This window comes from Panthera tigris, chromosome D2 (assembly GCF_018350195.1).
Source record: "Panthera tigris isolate Pti1 chromosome D2, P.tigris_Pti1_mat1.1, whole genome shotgun sequence".
NCBI lineage: Eukaryota > Metazoa > Chordata > Mammalia > Carnivora > Felidae > Panthera > Panthera tigris.
In genome coordinates this window covers 66819838-66835285 of record NC_056670.1, presented here as the reverse complement: position 1 = coordinate 66835285, position 15448 = coordinate 66819838, and the positions used below count along the sequence as shown (strand labels likewise).

General features: G+C 36.4%; 1 protein-coding gene across 7 annotated transcripts in view; it reads right to left on the bottom strand.

The window, feature by feature from the left end:
* MXI1 (MAX interactor 1, dimerization protein) overlaps positions 1 to 15448 on the bottom strand; it is a 111029-nt gene that overhangs the window by 28695 nt on the left and 66886 nt on the right. For all 7 annotated transcript variants that reach the window (XM_042960158.1, XM_042960161.1, XM_042960160.1 and 4 more), the window contains exons 4-6: positions 9575 to 9689; positions 8787 to 8958; positions 1583 to 4396 (exon numbers count right to left, since the gene is read on the bottom strand). In XM_042960158.1, coding sequence (XP_042816092.1) covers positions 4233 to 4396; positions 8787 to 8958; positions 9575 to 9689 — 451 coding nt within the window. In that variant the 3' untranslated portion in view covers positions 1583 to 4232. The remainder of the gene's footprint in view (positions 1 to 1582; positions 4397 to 8786; positions 8959 to 9574; positions 9690 to 15448) is intronic.

Below are 15448 nucleotides of genomic sequence, written 5' to 3'. Positions count from 1 at the left end.
AGTAAATATCCCTTTGGTTCTTTTGCCAAGTTTTTCCTTCCAAAAAAGCACTGTCAGGTTTAGTTGACATAGCTTTCAGAGTGTGATAGTGCTAATTTAGAAGGAACTGACCTCTTAAATCTGTATTTTTGACATATATTTTAGAGATATTTTATGGCTTTTACATTCTACAATGCTGTCTGATGCCCTGATGTGAAAATCTAAGATAAATATGGCAGTTATTGCCCTACCAGTAAAGACTTGAAGCATTCCCTCCATAACAAAGAGTTAAGAGCTTGAGGAAATGGAAAAAATTTCAAAATTATAGGAAGTTAGTTGGCAATACTTTAAAAGAGCTTCATCTAAGCCATTTCCCCTAACAATTTATGACTGTATAGAAAGGTAAAACAGAACCAAGAAGTGAGGTTGTCAGCCAGTACATGTATCTTGAGCTACACTTATTATTTAAAAGACTCAGATGTATTCCACAAGAAAACCAGTTTCCTATTAGATCTAGTACATGAGCCAAGATTTTTTTCTTGGCAAGGCCAACACTAAATATTAACTAGGGCATTATGCAATGGTTACTATTAGTGTTTAACATACTCAAGCTCAGGTTAGTCTTTTTTTTTAGAAAGACCAGGTAATCACTAAAACCGCTGATACATCAATCTTATAAAGTCTTTATTTAAAAAATTCTATAGGACATCAAAATTGACTTCTTACAAAGTATAGCCTGTCATGGAATTTTGTGAAAATGAACCATTTTATTTAATAGAAATAGTCTTTTTCTGTAAGACCCAGAGTCAGAATAACTAAAATTCAAGATTAAAGATGAAAAAATTAGAAGGTTGCATTCATCAGAGAAAGCTGAGAAGTACATACCTCTTACTTTCCTTTTGGTGCTACAAATTCCTAGACTGAGTCTTACAATCTTTCAAGATAGAGGTAGTATTTACAACTTTTCAGGAGGAAACAGGCTCCATGAAGAAGTTAAGTAACTTGCCCAGAGTCCTTAGCAAATATTAGAACTGAGATTTAAATGTGACCCAAAAAACTCTATTCTTCCCACATTATGCTGTTGTTGGTAGGAAGTATGGAATTTTTGAGGTGGAAGGATAATGAAAGAAGAAAGGGAAAAGGCAGCTAGTTGCTTCAAGTGGAAGAAAACAAACTTCCCAAAGAAACTTACCTAAGAGGTTAAACAATTTTCTCATGAGAAGTGACCCAGGAAGTAGTGTGGCCTTAGGTTAGAAGATTTGCCTCAATAATCCTGCCTTTTGAAATCCCTTCATAATGCTAAAAGCTATCACTGTCATGGGGACTGGAAAAGGCATTTCTACCAAAATTCTCATACCTATTCTAATCAGAAACTACAGTTTGACTTCATCAGAATCTTCTTTGGTAACAAATATGCACTGAAACAGGACTTTATCTCTATTAATATATTACTTAGGCATTTTACACAAAGGGTACTTTAACTCAGGTTAGTGGGTGGGGACTAAATAACTTCCAGACTTATTTTCAATTTAAATGACAGTACAAAGTGATTCCTCTAAAAAGTTATTAAGAACAGATAATAACAAATGGCTTTGTGTCCTACCTGAAGCAGTTAAGATTATCAGGTACATTAAACCATCTGCAGTTAGGTTACATGGAATTATCACATCAGTCAAGAAGGCACCTGTTTAAATTACAGAACAGGAAATGGCAATGATTCAAATTGCCATTAATTCTGGACTACTGAAGTAGTATCAGCTTAGGAGATAGTTGCTTTTCAAGGTGTGGATGCTCATTCATATTTTTTTCCTTCATAGAGAAGGGTGTACAAAAAGCACTCGGGTCTTCTTCATTCACAATTTTTATTTCTTGCAATTAACTTTTATATCTTCAAAGTCGATTTGTCTTTTAAAAAATTAATACTTTTCACTCATCATACAATCCATTCCCCTCCCGCAAGGAAAACAAACCCGGGGAAGGAGTAATTTAGGGGGCAGTTGAAATAGGTATTATAGATTCGTGACAAAGGCTTCCCAGCCCACCAACTTGTACATATACAACAAAATGGCAGCACCTCGAGTTCTCCTGAATGAAGACCGAAATTCCAGCCCTAGGCAAGTGATGTAAGTGAATGCCATGGGAGTAACAAAATGGAAGCTGAATCACTGGCTTCCATTTTCTTTCCATGGTAGTTAGCAGAGTCTTTAAACTGTCTCCCTTGGGAAAGTCAAAAGAAAGCAAATATATAGAGCAACATTTTGACCCAGCCAGGAGTAATTATAAGTAAAACCAGAAGTAATTTACCTGGGCCAGAGAAATGAATTTGCCATGTTTTTCATTAAGTCCCCAGCACCTGAAGTTATTAGCAAGTTCTAATAATGGGCTTCTAAAGGCATGCAGTTTTTCACACATCTACTTCAAAGAATTTCTTCCACTCAAACATAGCACAATCAAGGATAAAATATTTTGGGAGGCACAGGAAAAGCACAAAAAAACAAGTAAGTATATGCTGAGGCCTTGTGTATGGCCAAGATGGTACACTTCATACAGAGAAGCAGTGAAAGCTGTTAAAGTGCTACTTACAAAGGATAGTCTAACATTACACACACAACTCAACTGCACTGCTAAATATGGTTGTCTTTATTTTCTTTTTCCTTGCCCAGCCCTATCTAAACAAAATAAAACTACAGGACTGAAATTAACAACCCATTAAAATCAGCAATAAGTTATGAAAATCATAAAGCTTTTTTTTTTTTAAGTAATTAAGGGTAGTTAAATTAAAGTATACAAAGTCCAAAGAACCAGGGATAAGGTGTCCAAGAAGGCTTCCTGGGGTAAAGGAGAGGGCCAGGGGGAACCTTGGATTTTGAAAGACAAAGGGAACACATGACATCAAAGTGCAGGTTAGAAAAGAAATTTCACTTAAAAGAAAACATTTCTGAAAATATTGAGAAGAGCAACAATAGCACCTGCACAGTGGGACTGTGAGGAAGGAGAGAGACTGCCTGTAAGAAAATGGAAGCAAACCTTTACAATAAAATGAGACAAGTGCCAAACTTAACTATGTTAAGTATTATAATGTGTCTACTATAGATATCAGATGGTTAAAAGCTGGTAAAGGTAATGATTCTAAAAGAAAACAAAAACAGCATTGACCTTTTTCTACCTAGCCCAGACCTCATTCGTTTTGTGCACTATAAAGAGTGAGGTGTGAGGTGTTTTATCATTATCAAATGCTGCATCAAAATAGATGATTTTTTCCCATGTGTTTTTCCACTATAAAAGACATCTATGTTTTTTATGGACAAGCTTTAAAAAGATGTCATTTTGGTTTTCAACACATACAAACAGTTATCAAAATCTGAAATAAAAATGCTGCCGTGGCTCAGACCTTGACCTGCTAATCTGCGTTGCACAACTCTTCTGGCCTACGCAGACACAGAGGCATGGAGAGCTTTTTCCTTCTGGCCCCTCAATCCGAATTATAGGCCCTGTGTGGTAGAGGCTGTCATACAGACTGCCCCCACGCTGCCCAAGGGCCTAAGGGCGGCTGACTGTTGAGCTGGCGGTTGGGTGCCCTACTGCTAACAATGCAGGATAAGGTTAGCTTGCTTAGCATGGAATCCAACAGAAAGCTGAGCTGCATGATGATCCCTTTCAAAAGGCTTCATGGGAGTCTCTCCTTTTGCAGAGCATGAAATGAGCTTGCTTTTTTTTTTTGTTTTTTTGTTTGTTTTTTCAAGAATTGATCATCCACAGGCTTCATGATAAGCTGTCCCAGGCTGAGTTTTAATAGCTCTTTAGCTATCCAAGATTAATGCCTGATTATCTTGTCTTCTCATTACTATAGGTTTGATTTTGTTTTTTAGGACCATTAAAACTCGGGAAGGGTTCATAACCCCATCCTTAAATGTGTCTACTCATTGTAGTATGAGCAAACTAGAGAAGATAGAGGACAGAATCTCCAATGTCCTCTTTCAAATAAACTAAATCAAGAAAATTTCACAGAAGTTTTCTGCTGCCATTAGAAGCTGTGATTTTCAAATACGAATGAGTATTTGTTCTGCTGGGGAGGCTCTGCCCCACTTTTTGCTAAGTATTTGCTTAAATAGAGGTCTTTTGACCCTTTTGTTCAAGTATAGTTTTGTTTAGTTTTAAAGAGGAGACTGCATCATGAACCCAATTTAAGAGATTGTTTGGATTGAATTGGCCCAGTGAATATTTTGCCCTGCACTGTTATGTCATGCTGGGTTCTAGGAAGTGAATGAAAGTTTGACACTGGCACTGGAGTAACCCTCGTCACTCCCAATACTCTGCAGGCTGCTGTGGTCATCAATGTCACTGATGCTGGTGGTACTGATATTGTCCACTTCTCCATGGGAGAACTCTGTGCTTTCAACATCCACTTCAATCTCCTCTGCCAAAGAGAAAAAAGGAAGAGCATCAGTAATCTAGTATACATGCACTTTCAAAAATTAATGAGGAAAGGGCATAAGAAAAGTGATTACTTTGGGTAGTATGAAATAATTTTTCTTAAATAATTGTTATACGAGCTTATTATCGGTGAACCCTGGAGGACAGAAGTAATGAAAGGTGAAGAGACACGGATATATTTTTGCAAAGGGGAATGTCTGGTATCCAGCGGTGGTCTCAATTTAGGCAGCAAGTTTTCTAAAGCCTTTGACGCCAGTCCGTCTGGACCTCCCACCAAAAGCACTTGGCCTATTTGGGAATTAGTGCTTAATATTAAAAGATCCCAACCCCAACTGGTTTAACAACATCTGTTTTGCATTAAACTAGAAACTAATTCTCAGTGCTGTTTATTAATCAGAGTTGCCTTAAAGAGGAAAAAAAGCATAAACTTAGTATAGGTGAACGAGAAAATTTATCCATTAATTCTTGCCTTTGGTAATATCATTCTACAGACAGATCTACAGACTTCTAGAATTCATCATAAAGACCTCTGTGTATTCAATAGCCAAACTAAGCCAGTCATTACAAAGTGAACTCTGAGGGATTTGCCTTCAATTCAATTTAATTTTCTTGCATCAAACATAGCTTGAAATGAGGGTATGAGCCTGAAAGGTCTCTGGATTATAGGGAGATCTACAGTAAAGATTATAGTAAAGATATTTCAATGGTGATATTTAAGTTTACTTCAAATATCAAACATGATTTAAAAAAAAATCCCTAAATACATATATGACCAGCTATCACCAATAATACATAAAATGCAACATACATTTAAAAAAAAAAAAAGCACTTGAAAAATTGTTCTCTCCCATAACAGCTAGAATGAACTCAGGATTATTCAATTCTTTTAAACTCAAAGCCTAATGTTTTAGATTTGGCACTGATTCTAAGGGTTCACACTGATCACAATTGCTTTAGGAAAAGTGGATTCTTGCTGAGCCCAAGAAGACAGAGTAAGTTATTTCAAAGAGTATAATTTTCAAAAGGACTTGTTGCTTCAAAAAGTTTTAGAAATCTGTTTCTAAAATGCAGGCATCTATCCAAATAAGCTGTCCAAACAATCCTATGAATTCATAACTATTTGTTTTACATCCACAATGCTTCACAGGCTATTTAGTGTTTCCCGGTATCACAGAATACTCATCCAACCTACAACTGGAAAATAAAATCAAGACACCCTATCCAACAGAGCATGCTGCACTCAATCATAACAAAGTAAAATGAGAGACTGCTCTAGTCAAATGGACTAGAGATATTACTAAAAGTCCCCTGTAATACTGGGAAACAGGGCTTCCAGATAAGAATAGGGAAGAGAGGTACTACACTAGCACTACTAAAAAAAATGAACACTATAATGAAGATATACCATTAGTCAAATTTGGAGGTGGGATGGGTACAAAGAGGAGTGAACATCAGGAAGGGCAGCTAAAGCTGAACACCTGACAAAGTCACACAGCTAGTAACCAGTAGAAAAAAAGACTAGCATCAAGGTCTGCCTCCTAATTCAGGGTTATTTCTGCTACACCTCAGTGTCATTCATAAATGTGGCATGTCCTTGAGGTTCTTGCTGTTGTCTCTGGTAAACTTTTGTTCTCTGAAACTGAGTGCCATGTAAAAATAAACTTACACAGCAAAACAACAACAAAAACAATAAACCCAGGACTCCCAGGGTTGTGTTAAAAGGGATCAAAAATCAATTTGAAATGCTTCTATGGAATGTGGGAAATTTGATTATTAAAAAGAATAAAGGTTCGCCTGGGTGGCTCAGCTGGTTGAGCGTCTGACTCTTGATTTTGGCTCAGGTTATGATCCTGGGGTTGTGGAATTGAGCCCCGTGTTGGACTCTGCACTGAGTGTGGAGTCTGCTTAAGAGTCTCTCACTCTCTCTGCCCCTCACCCCCTGCTCATGCTCTTTCTAAAATAAAAAAATTAAAAAAGGACAAAAAGAATGACTTCATGGATTAGAACATATTCAATACATGAAAACCTATGAGGAATTCATAAGATAATAAAAAACAAAAGGCAAAACAAAAAACCCTGTTACCTCTGGAGGTTGCTAAGACACTGATGATTCATTATTCACAAAATTGACTAAAAAACCAAAAACACCTAAGTTTAAAAAAAGAATCTATCCCATTTTCCCTATATGGACTTTATTTCAGGGTAGCCAAAAAAGTTGATGAAGAAACGTTCTTTTGTTTCTTCAATGTTTTTATTTATTTTGAGAGCGAGAAAGAGGGTGAGGAGGGGCAGACAGAGAGGGAAACAGAGGATTTGAAGGAGGCTCTGTGCTGACAGCAGAGGGCCCAACATGGGGCTCAAACTCATGAACCTCAAGATCATGACCTGAGCCGAAGTCAGACACTTAACAAACCGAGCCACTCAGGCACCCCCCAAAATTTCTTCTTTATAAAAAAATTTAATAAATGCAAGAAGAATGGTAGAATTAGGAAGTACTATTTGTAATATCTAAAAAAATAACAAATTGGGGCAATCACTAATGATTACTAAAACTATTAAGTGAAAGGTTGAGCATTTGCATAAATGTATCAGTATCACCTATGAAGTATTCTTGCCTCAAAAAAGAACCTGAATTTAATCAAGTCACTAGATCCACCAACCAGTTTACAGGAAATAAGGACAGAAGAACATGTTAAATGACATCATGAGGATTCCATCAGCCAAATCTAAAATGTGGGAATTCTATAAGAAAAATGACTCAGTTTCTACAACAAAGAAATGGGGAAGGGAAAACTATTATAGATTAAAAGTATCTTAAAAGGCAAAAACAAATGCAATATGGATTTTGGGCTCTAATGAAAGGTAAAATGCTATCTTTGAGAAAATCTATCAGAAACTGGATTATCAGACATTAAATAAGATTATCTGATTTCACTGATTTTGTGGGCTATAATAGCATTATGATTTTTTTAAGTGCCATTTATTAAAGATACATACTGAACTATTTAGGGACAAAATTATTAATGTTATCTGGGATTTGATTTAAAATATTCCAGAAAAAATGGTGAGGATGAGGGGATAACAGATGAAACAAGAATGGCAGAATATTGATAGCTGTTCAAATTGGATGATGGGTACATGACAATATTCGATTTTACTTTTGTGTATGTTTGAAAATTTCCATAATAAAAAGTCAAAAGGTATTTTACAAACATTTCCTTTTTTGTTTTAGAATCCTCATGAGCTGTTTTCCCAAATGTAAAGCTTAAAATCATGAGGGTGAAGTTCACCTCTGGGATCTTTTAATGTGCTATAGGCCTGATGAGGTGGGAGTTATAAAGAGATCAGTAAAATTCAAACAAATTTTTGATTAATTCTTGTTCTTTCATTCTGCCAAAGACAAATGTTATGGGACAGATGGGAAGAGAGAAATGAAGGGTGTGGTGCTTTAAAATACAGACATAAAAATTTATATCACCAGTAACAAAACATATCAACATCACATATCTTCCTGATAGAATGAATTGAGAAGGGCACATCACTTCTGTGATATTTCTTCCCCCCAAATGTATAACCTCAATTTAATAATGGGAGAACATAAGACACTAGAGAGACCCTGTCTAAAATAACTGACCAATACTCTTCAGAAGTGTCATGGTTGGGGGGCGCCTGAATGGTTCAGTCAGTTAAGTGGCTGAATTTGGCTCAGGTCATGATCTTGTGGTTCATGGTTCAAGCCCTGAGTCAGGCTCTGTGCTGACAGCTTAGAGCCTGGAGCCTGCTTCAGATCCTGTGTCTCTTTCTCTCTGTTCCTCCCCCACTCATGCTCTCTCAAAAAAATGAATAAACTTAAAAAAAAATTAAAAAAAAAAAGAAGTGTTATGATTACAAAAGACTGAGGAACTATCTAATGCAATGTTGGATCCTGCACAGGATCCTAGATCAGACAAAGGACATTAGTGGGAAAACTGATGAAATTTGAATAAGGTCTACAGTAAAGTATTACATGAATATTAATTTTCTGGTTATAATAACTATATTATGGCTACATAAGATGTTAACATTAGGGAAACCTGGGGGAAGAGCATATGAGAACTCTACAATTTTCTATAGAAAACACTTTTATGTCAGTCTAAAATTGTTTCAAAGTGGAAAGTTAATACATTATGTATATAATCAAGGAAAAAAGTTCTATAGTTCATATAGGGGTTGCTAGACAATGTTGTGATTGCACAAAAATCTAGAACATTACAGTATTAGCTGAAGAAAGAAGAAAGCAAATAGAAGAAAATAGAGTGCTTTCCAACTTATCCTGCCTAAATTTAGATACAAGGATGCTTAGTATTTCATTAGGGAAGAAGTACACTGCCTACCTCGCTCTGAATCAGAACGATCTGAAGAAATAGTTGATCCAATGCTGTCCATTCGTATTCGTTCCATCTCCTGAGGACCCTGCAGCTGTTCCAGTCGCCGCTTTAAAAATCTCTGTTCTCGTTCCAAGTTCTCTAGCTGGTGCTGGCTCTTCCTTTCAGCTTCTTCAAGTTTCTAAAATGATAAAATGATATTTTAGTTTGTGCACAGTCCAGTACAAACAATAAAACTGATTTCTACCTAATATCTTAAAACATTTCTTCTTTGGCAGAGAAAATATGAAAATACAAGTATATATGTGTGTGTGTATGTATAAAAACATACATAAATACATACTTTTAAACATCAAGAATACTTCTTTTTTCAGTTTTTGTGTGTGTAATGAATGCTACATTACAAGAACAGTATGGAATTCTCAAAGTCTGTAAAGTTATCTCCATGAAAGAGAAACTTGCTCTGCACTGTAGTTTGATGGAAAAATACTGAGACACGGAGCCAAATAAACTCATCTCCACCAGAGGGCACAACTGCCTTCCTTCTAGGGATCAGCAGAGTAATTGTTTTTTCCTAGTATTTCCAGCTCCTCAAATGGCCATGCTGTCAAAACAGTTTAGTTTAATCAGTTTATGTTGCTCCCATCAGATTAGTTGGTAAGTTTTCAGAAAGATTTCTCTTGAGGTCAGTGATTAAGGAGGGCACAGGGGGCTAGCTGATGTTTATGAATAGGAATCACTGCTTATAATGAAACAAGGGCCGAGACATGTACAAATATGAAAGCAGAAATTCTCACCTTGATGTGTGCTTTGGCTTTGTTGAGCAAACCAAGTGTTGTGTGCCTGGTACAGTCTGGTCCTAGTGGAATCAGAACTTTTAAGCGTTCTAAACACAGGCGCAGATGAGCTCGTCTAAGAAAGACCAAAAAAAAAAAAAAAAAAAGAAAATCAAATCAGCACAGCTTGAATATTCTACTAGAAACATCCTAAAATCTATTTTAAGACAAATAATAATTCACACATTATTTAGTCTATACTCATGTTACACCCCTTATTCTTCAGTTTCTTAGTATCTGCAAGTATAGGCATGACTACTGGTTTTCAGTCTCTGCCATTTCTGTTGTGCTCTGTAGACATGGTCACTTCAGATTATTATCCCCAATGGTAATCTGTCAGAGATGATTTAATTTTTAACCCTCCCCAACTGTCTCCAGCTGTATTAATGTGTAAGTAGGAAAGCATACAGGGCAATTAATTGTATTTCATTTCGAATGCCTAGAACCACAGGCTAGAGACCTAGTGGTCTTCAGCTGGAGTACCCCCAGGGGGTAGAAAAGGCTCACAAATTTCCATTTCCTCCCTCCCATCTTTTGCACACACCCACACACATACCTGTCCCCACAGGGACAGGTTGTTTCAGCCACTGAAACAACAACCTACTTCCTAATATCTAAATGTACCAGCTCATTAGTTTTTAATTTTTATTTCTTTCTCCCTCTCCTCTCTCTCTCATTACCCCACCTCGAATTTTCTACACATGACAAAAAGCTAGGTGACAAAATTCTTTACTAAAAGTCATTCCATTTATTTAATCCACCCATCCTTTGGGCAAGTTAGGAAAATTTTCTCCTGAAAATGCTAGCACAGAGTCTCACAGATTTACCTTCCCCATATCCTTAAGATACTATGATCATGATGACCCATGATGAGGGTTCTAGGTACATAATTGTACCCTAAAACAATCTCTGGTTCTGTGCTTCATAGGCATAATATAATTCAGCAATTAAAAGTATATCTGAAAAGAAAATCCAAGTATGTATTTACAGTTCATCCTTATTCCTTAAAGAGCTATAACTGAATATGTATAGCAACTGTCTCAGTTGCACCAGGAACAAAACACATCATCTTCTCAAGGAGGGCCAAAATGGTTTTACTAGTTCACCCACCAAACTATGCTTCTGTCTTAATACACAAGATATAATGACAAGTGAAATTCTCAAATGCTAGCAATTTGAAAGAGGGGTAGGAGAAGGCAATAAGCAACCAATTATGTCACAGATAAGCAAGATGATTCAGGGGAATGAGATCAGAGGTTTGGTGATGAACTGTCAAGATTCTTACAGTACCCACTACCCCGGCTATAGTTAGAGGTCCATTAGTATTTCCATTCCAAATCTCTTTACTGAGCCCATTAACTCAAATCTAATAGTTGGCTCCAAGATGAAATCTGTCATACCTGACGTAAAGGAATTTTAAAAATTTCCCTAAATTAAAAGTATATCAATGGATTCCCCTTAAAGAGATTTAACAATTTTTAAAAAATTTTTTAATGATTATTTATTTTTGAGAAATAGAGTGTGAAGAGGGAGGAGGAGTAGAGAGACAGGGAGAAAAAATCTGAAGGAGGCTACAGGCTCCAAGCTATTAGCATAAAGCCTGATAAAGGGCTCAAACCCACGACCTGCAAGATCATGACCTGGTTGCTTAACGGACTGAGCCACCCAGGTGCTCCAACTTCAATTTCAAATTTAACAATTTTAAAGTCACTCCGCTCCCCTGCTGTGCTACCCCAAATCACAGAACCTTTAGCAAAATTCTCATTTTTAACTAGGAAACCTCTTAAGGGAGGATTCACATGATCACAAAGTGCTCTTGCTGAGTAGACTAAAACATCAAAAAACCAAAGCAAGCAAAAAACAAAAACAAAAACCACCAAAAAAATCCATACTAAAAAATCCTTTAACCTCTTCATTAGGATTATTACAGCATATGCTTAACAACTGTACTCATGATATTACTGGAGGGTAGAGAGAAAGACGGGTGGTTGTCTAGCTAATTAGAGGCTGTCAAGGGGGGCTCTGAATTCAGTCATCTAAAAAAGTTAACAGAGCAACTAGTAAAGTTAACATAAATGACAAGAATAACTTGTCAATTTTGTTTAAATTACTTAACCCCAGAACTACATAGGAAGTATCTTTTACAGAGTTTAAGGAACTTCAGAATGATTCCTTACTTTTACGTCAAGGAAAAAATGGGTGGGTCAGTTTACTGTTTCGTGAAATCTACAGTCACATTAAAATCTAGGCAGAAATCAACTAACATAATATTAAAATATCTATGTTTTTTCTTTCTTCTTATTATCGAGGGATTTTTTTTACTACCTTTTGTTTATTCAGCAATATTCCACACACTTGCTTGAATGGCAGAAGTAGAAACAGAAACTTTAAGAGTTTATAATCTAAACTACAGAATGAAACGTATTGTTTTGTTCATTTGGTTCATAATGAAATGAGTCATACAGAAATCAAGGGCAACAGAATCTGAATAAAAGGAGAGATTGTAATTGGAGAAAGAAGACTTACAAGAGAAGCTGAAATTTGACTTTGGACTTGAGAGATATTGAATTCATCTATGAGAAAGCAACACTTCTCAAGGTAATTAAAAGAGTACAGGACTCAAGTTCATATATTGAAATCAAGTTTGAACCTAAAATTAAAAATATCTTAACTTTTTTCTTTCAGGGAAAACAACTAAGTTGGAATTTTGTAAGGAAATATCAGCCAAGTTCAGCAGTCTGGTCTGCTGCAATAGCACTATCAAATCAGAATTTGCCCAGGCCTAGGGAGTCAATGTGTAAGATGGCTGATGAACAGGGAGGTCAGACTGCCCTCTAAAATACTTTTTATTAACCACTATCGAACATTTCTTCAAATAATTATAAATGTGCTCCAAGTTACAGCTTAAGAAAAGATACTCTGAGTTATCATGTCTCACAAAGGCCAGTGATGCCATTTTCCATGTCTTGTAAATACAATCTCCAAAACAGATATGAGTATGAAGGAGTGGTAAATGATGTCCTCTGCTCTCCCGTGGGGAAAGGTCTATCTGTGAGAGCCAAATGTCATTTCCTTCAGTTTTTATACTTGTGAGTCAGGAATTTATAGAGAATAAAGTAACAAAAGGTTAATGGCAGTTGAAGGACAGCAACTGACCAAGTGGGAGCCACACTTTTCAAAGCTGCCATCCAAATACTGCACACAGTCTTCCACATGCTTGTTATGCCAGTTTTAGGTAAATTCATCCTTCCAAGAGCAATGTGATACCCTGTGACTGTAAACTGGAAAGTTAAATCAGAAAATTCATTCACCTTCATGTATAAATTTTTTTTCTCCAGCAAATTATTGAAACAAACCGTACGGCAAAATTCTTCTTCCCTTACAGTGGTGCTGTGCTGTTCTCACCCTTTCCCCCATGGTCTCCCTGCTGGTAACCAGATTGCAAGCTTAACCACCAACGACCTAGAAAGGCATATCTTTTGATGCCATCTGGTCCTTTCTTTTCTTGCCTTCATTCTCATGTGACTGGTGGCTCAGGAGCCTCCTGTAAGGGGTTGCCAAATCATGGGCTGCAAGACACTGGAGGAAGAAAGAGGACAAGAGACAGAAGGAAAAAAAAACAAAAAAACAAAAAAAAACAAAAAAAACCCTTGGTTTGATTTGAAAATCCTTATGCACTGAGAAAAAAATTTGCCCGTAACATAAAATGGTATTTTTCAAGTCTCCAAGTTGTGGAAGAGCTGACATAGGATTCATGAAAGGCATATACTGCACCTTTAGTCAAAGCAGGTTAAGAAGGCTGGGGAAAGTTAAGGCTGCTGCTCTGAATATTCTGATGAACACCAGACTAGCAACCAACAGAAAAAGCCTGACATTGTAAAATTTATGGAACTAGCCTTGACAGAAAATGAGAAAAAAATTTAGCCCCCTGGTTAGCATTTACTTAAGTTTTCACAACACATGGATAGTTCAATAAAAACTATGAAAACATAAATCCTTCCTAATTTAGCATGAGGATTAGACACTGCAGCAAGGGTGCCCTGTAAGAAAACTGGAGTCTCCTTGCTGAGGGAGGGGGCAAGAGAATGGAGAGATACCAAAGTACTTTTATTTTCAAATACTCTTTGAGGTCTGTTTTAAAATAGATTTAAAAGTGGGTTTTATCCAGGGAAAGAGGCAATTCCCAGTGACTAACCTTGTTAGAGAGAAGGTCCTATCAAACTAACCCATACCTTCAAAAAGGACAAGCCCCCAGCGGGAAAAGGAACAATTAGAGTCTGTTTGGCTTTTATTTTGGTAGATTGGGATCATTTTTCCCTGAAGGAACCAACACTGCTTTTGATTTCAAACCTTGTAAACTCTACTGCCAAACTGAAATATCACAGAACATGAGGAGAAATGATTTTGCTATAAAATGGCCCCTCTTACCTAGTAGCTGTGATATTTTAAAGCAGAGGTATATACACCACAAGAAGCACACAGTGTTGAGGGAAGAGAGAGGAAAGAATTCTCTTTTAGAAAAAAAAAATTGCAAGTACTATAGGATGATGTTTTTTCAAGCCGTCTCTTGAAACTCTAATCCTTCTGCTCCAAAACAATATGAAATTTAACACCTGCCAGGTCTCACAAACCATCCATTGGCTGATGCCCTCGGAGGCACGGTCCTTCATTGGAACTTGCTTGTCTTTCATTCCCCCACTACAGGATACCAAGACTGTGCCAAGTAACTAAATCAAAATGGAAAACAAGTCAAGTGATAGGGACAGTTTTTGTACTTTCCTCTCTGCTGCAAGTTACGCAATGGGCTGAGAGTCCTCCCTTGAGCCACATTCTTCAAAACTGCAGTGGCTTGTGGCCAGGTTTCCCAACTCCCTACACAACACTTCTGCACATGACAGCAACTAGCTGCTTATCCTATACATTTTTATTTCAATGTTTCTCTAAAATTTAGTGTTGAAAAGCTTCAAAAATCTCTAAAGTTACAAAAAAAATCTGCCTACCTCTTTTTCTTATGAAAAATGACATTAAAAATGGATCCAGATATAAAGTCATGGATCTTATTTACAAAAACAAATATGATCATATTCTGTTCAGCTTATTCTGTCTGTGAAATAAGAAAACTTAGACAAGCGATTCTCATAAAATGGCATGTGCTAATTATATGTTTTCACTTACAACTTACTTATTATCTGCCTCACAAAAAATAAACAGACTATTAAGTGCTCCCAGGTAGTAACTTGGTAAATGGCATTTCCCTAGCATCAGAACTGATGATGGTGTTGTGAGGCTTAATGACAACAAAATAAAAACTTAGTTGAATAGCTGGGACTCTATTAAAAAAAAAAAGCTGCTTTAATATTCATCGTAATTCAATTGATATCTTATCAAATAACCAGATAGAAATATCAACAAGTGTTATAATGAAACTGTAAATTATATATACTATATAATATTATATTAATATAAATTATTCCACAGTCACACTGTCCATCTTAGTACTGAAGGGCTCATCTCTATACAACTGAATAAAATCAGTTAAGGCTGAGATACATGTTATTCACTCTTGGAAGACTTTTTAAAATCACTTTCTCCAAATAAAATCTAAGTAGTTCTTAGGGTAGAAAGCCAGAATATTTAAAGGCAGAAGGTTAAACATACAGTAATATGCCTTCTGAAGTCCTACTTTTCCTCAAAGATTTGGAAGAAAACACCATTTTATAGGAAAATAAACACAAATGCAAAGTACACTTTTAAGACAAAAGAAGACTTCAAATAAATCTTGCACTATTTTACACTGTATCTCAAAACCTCCAGGAATCTATGTTCAAACTACTA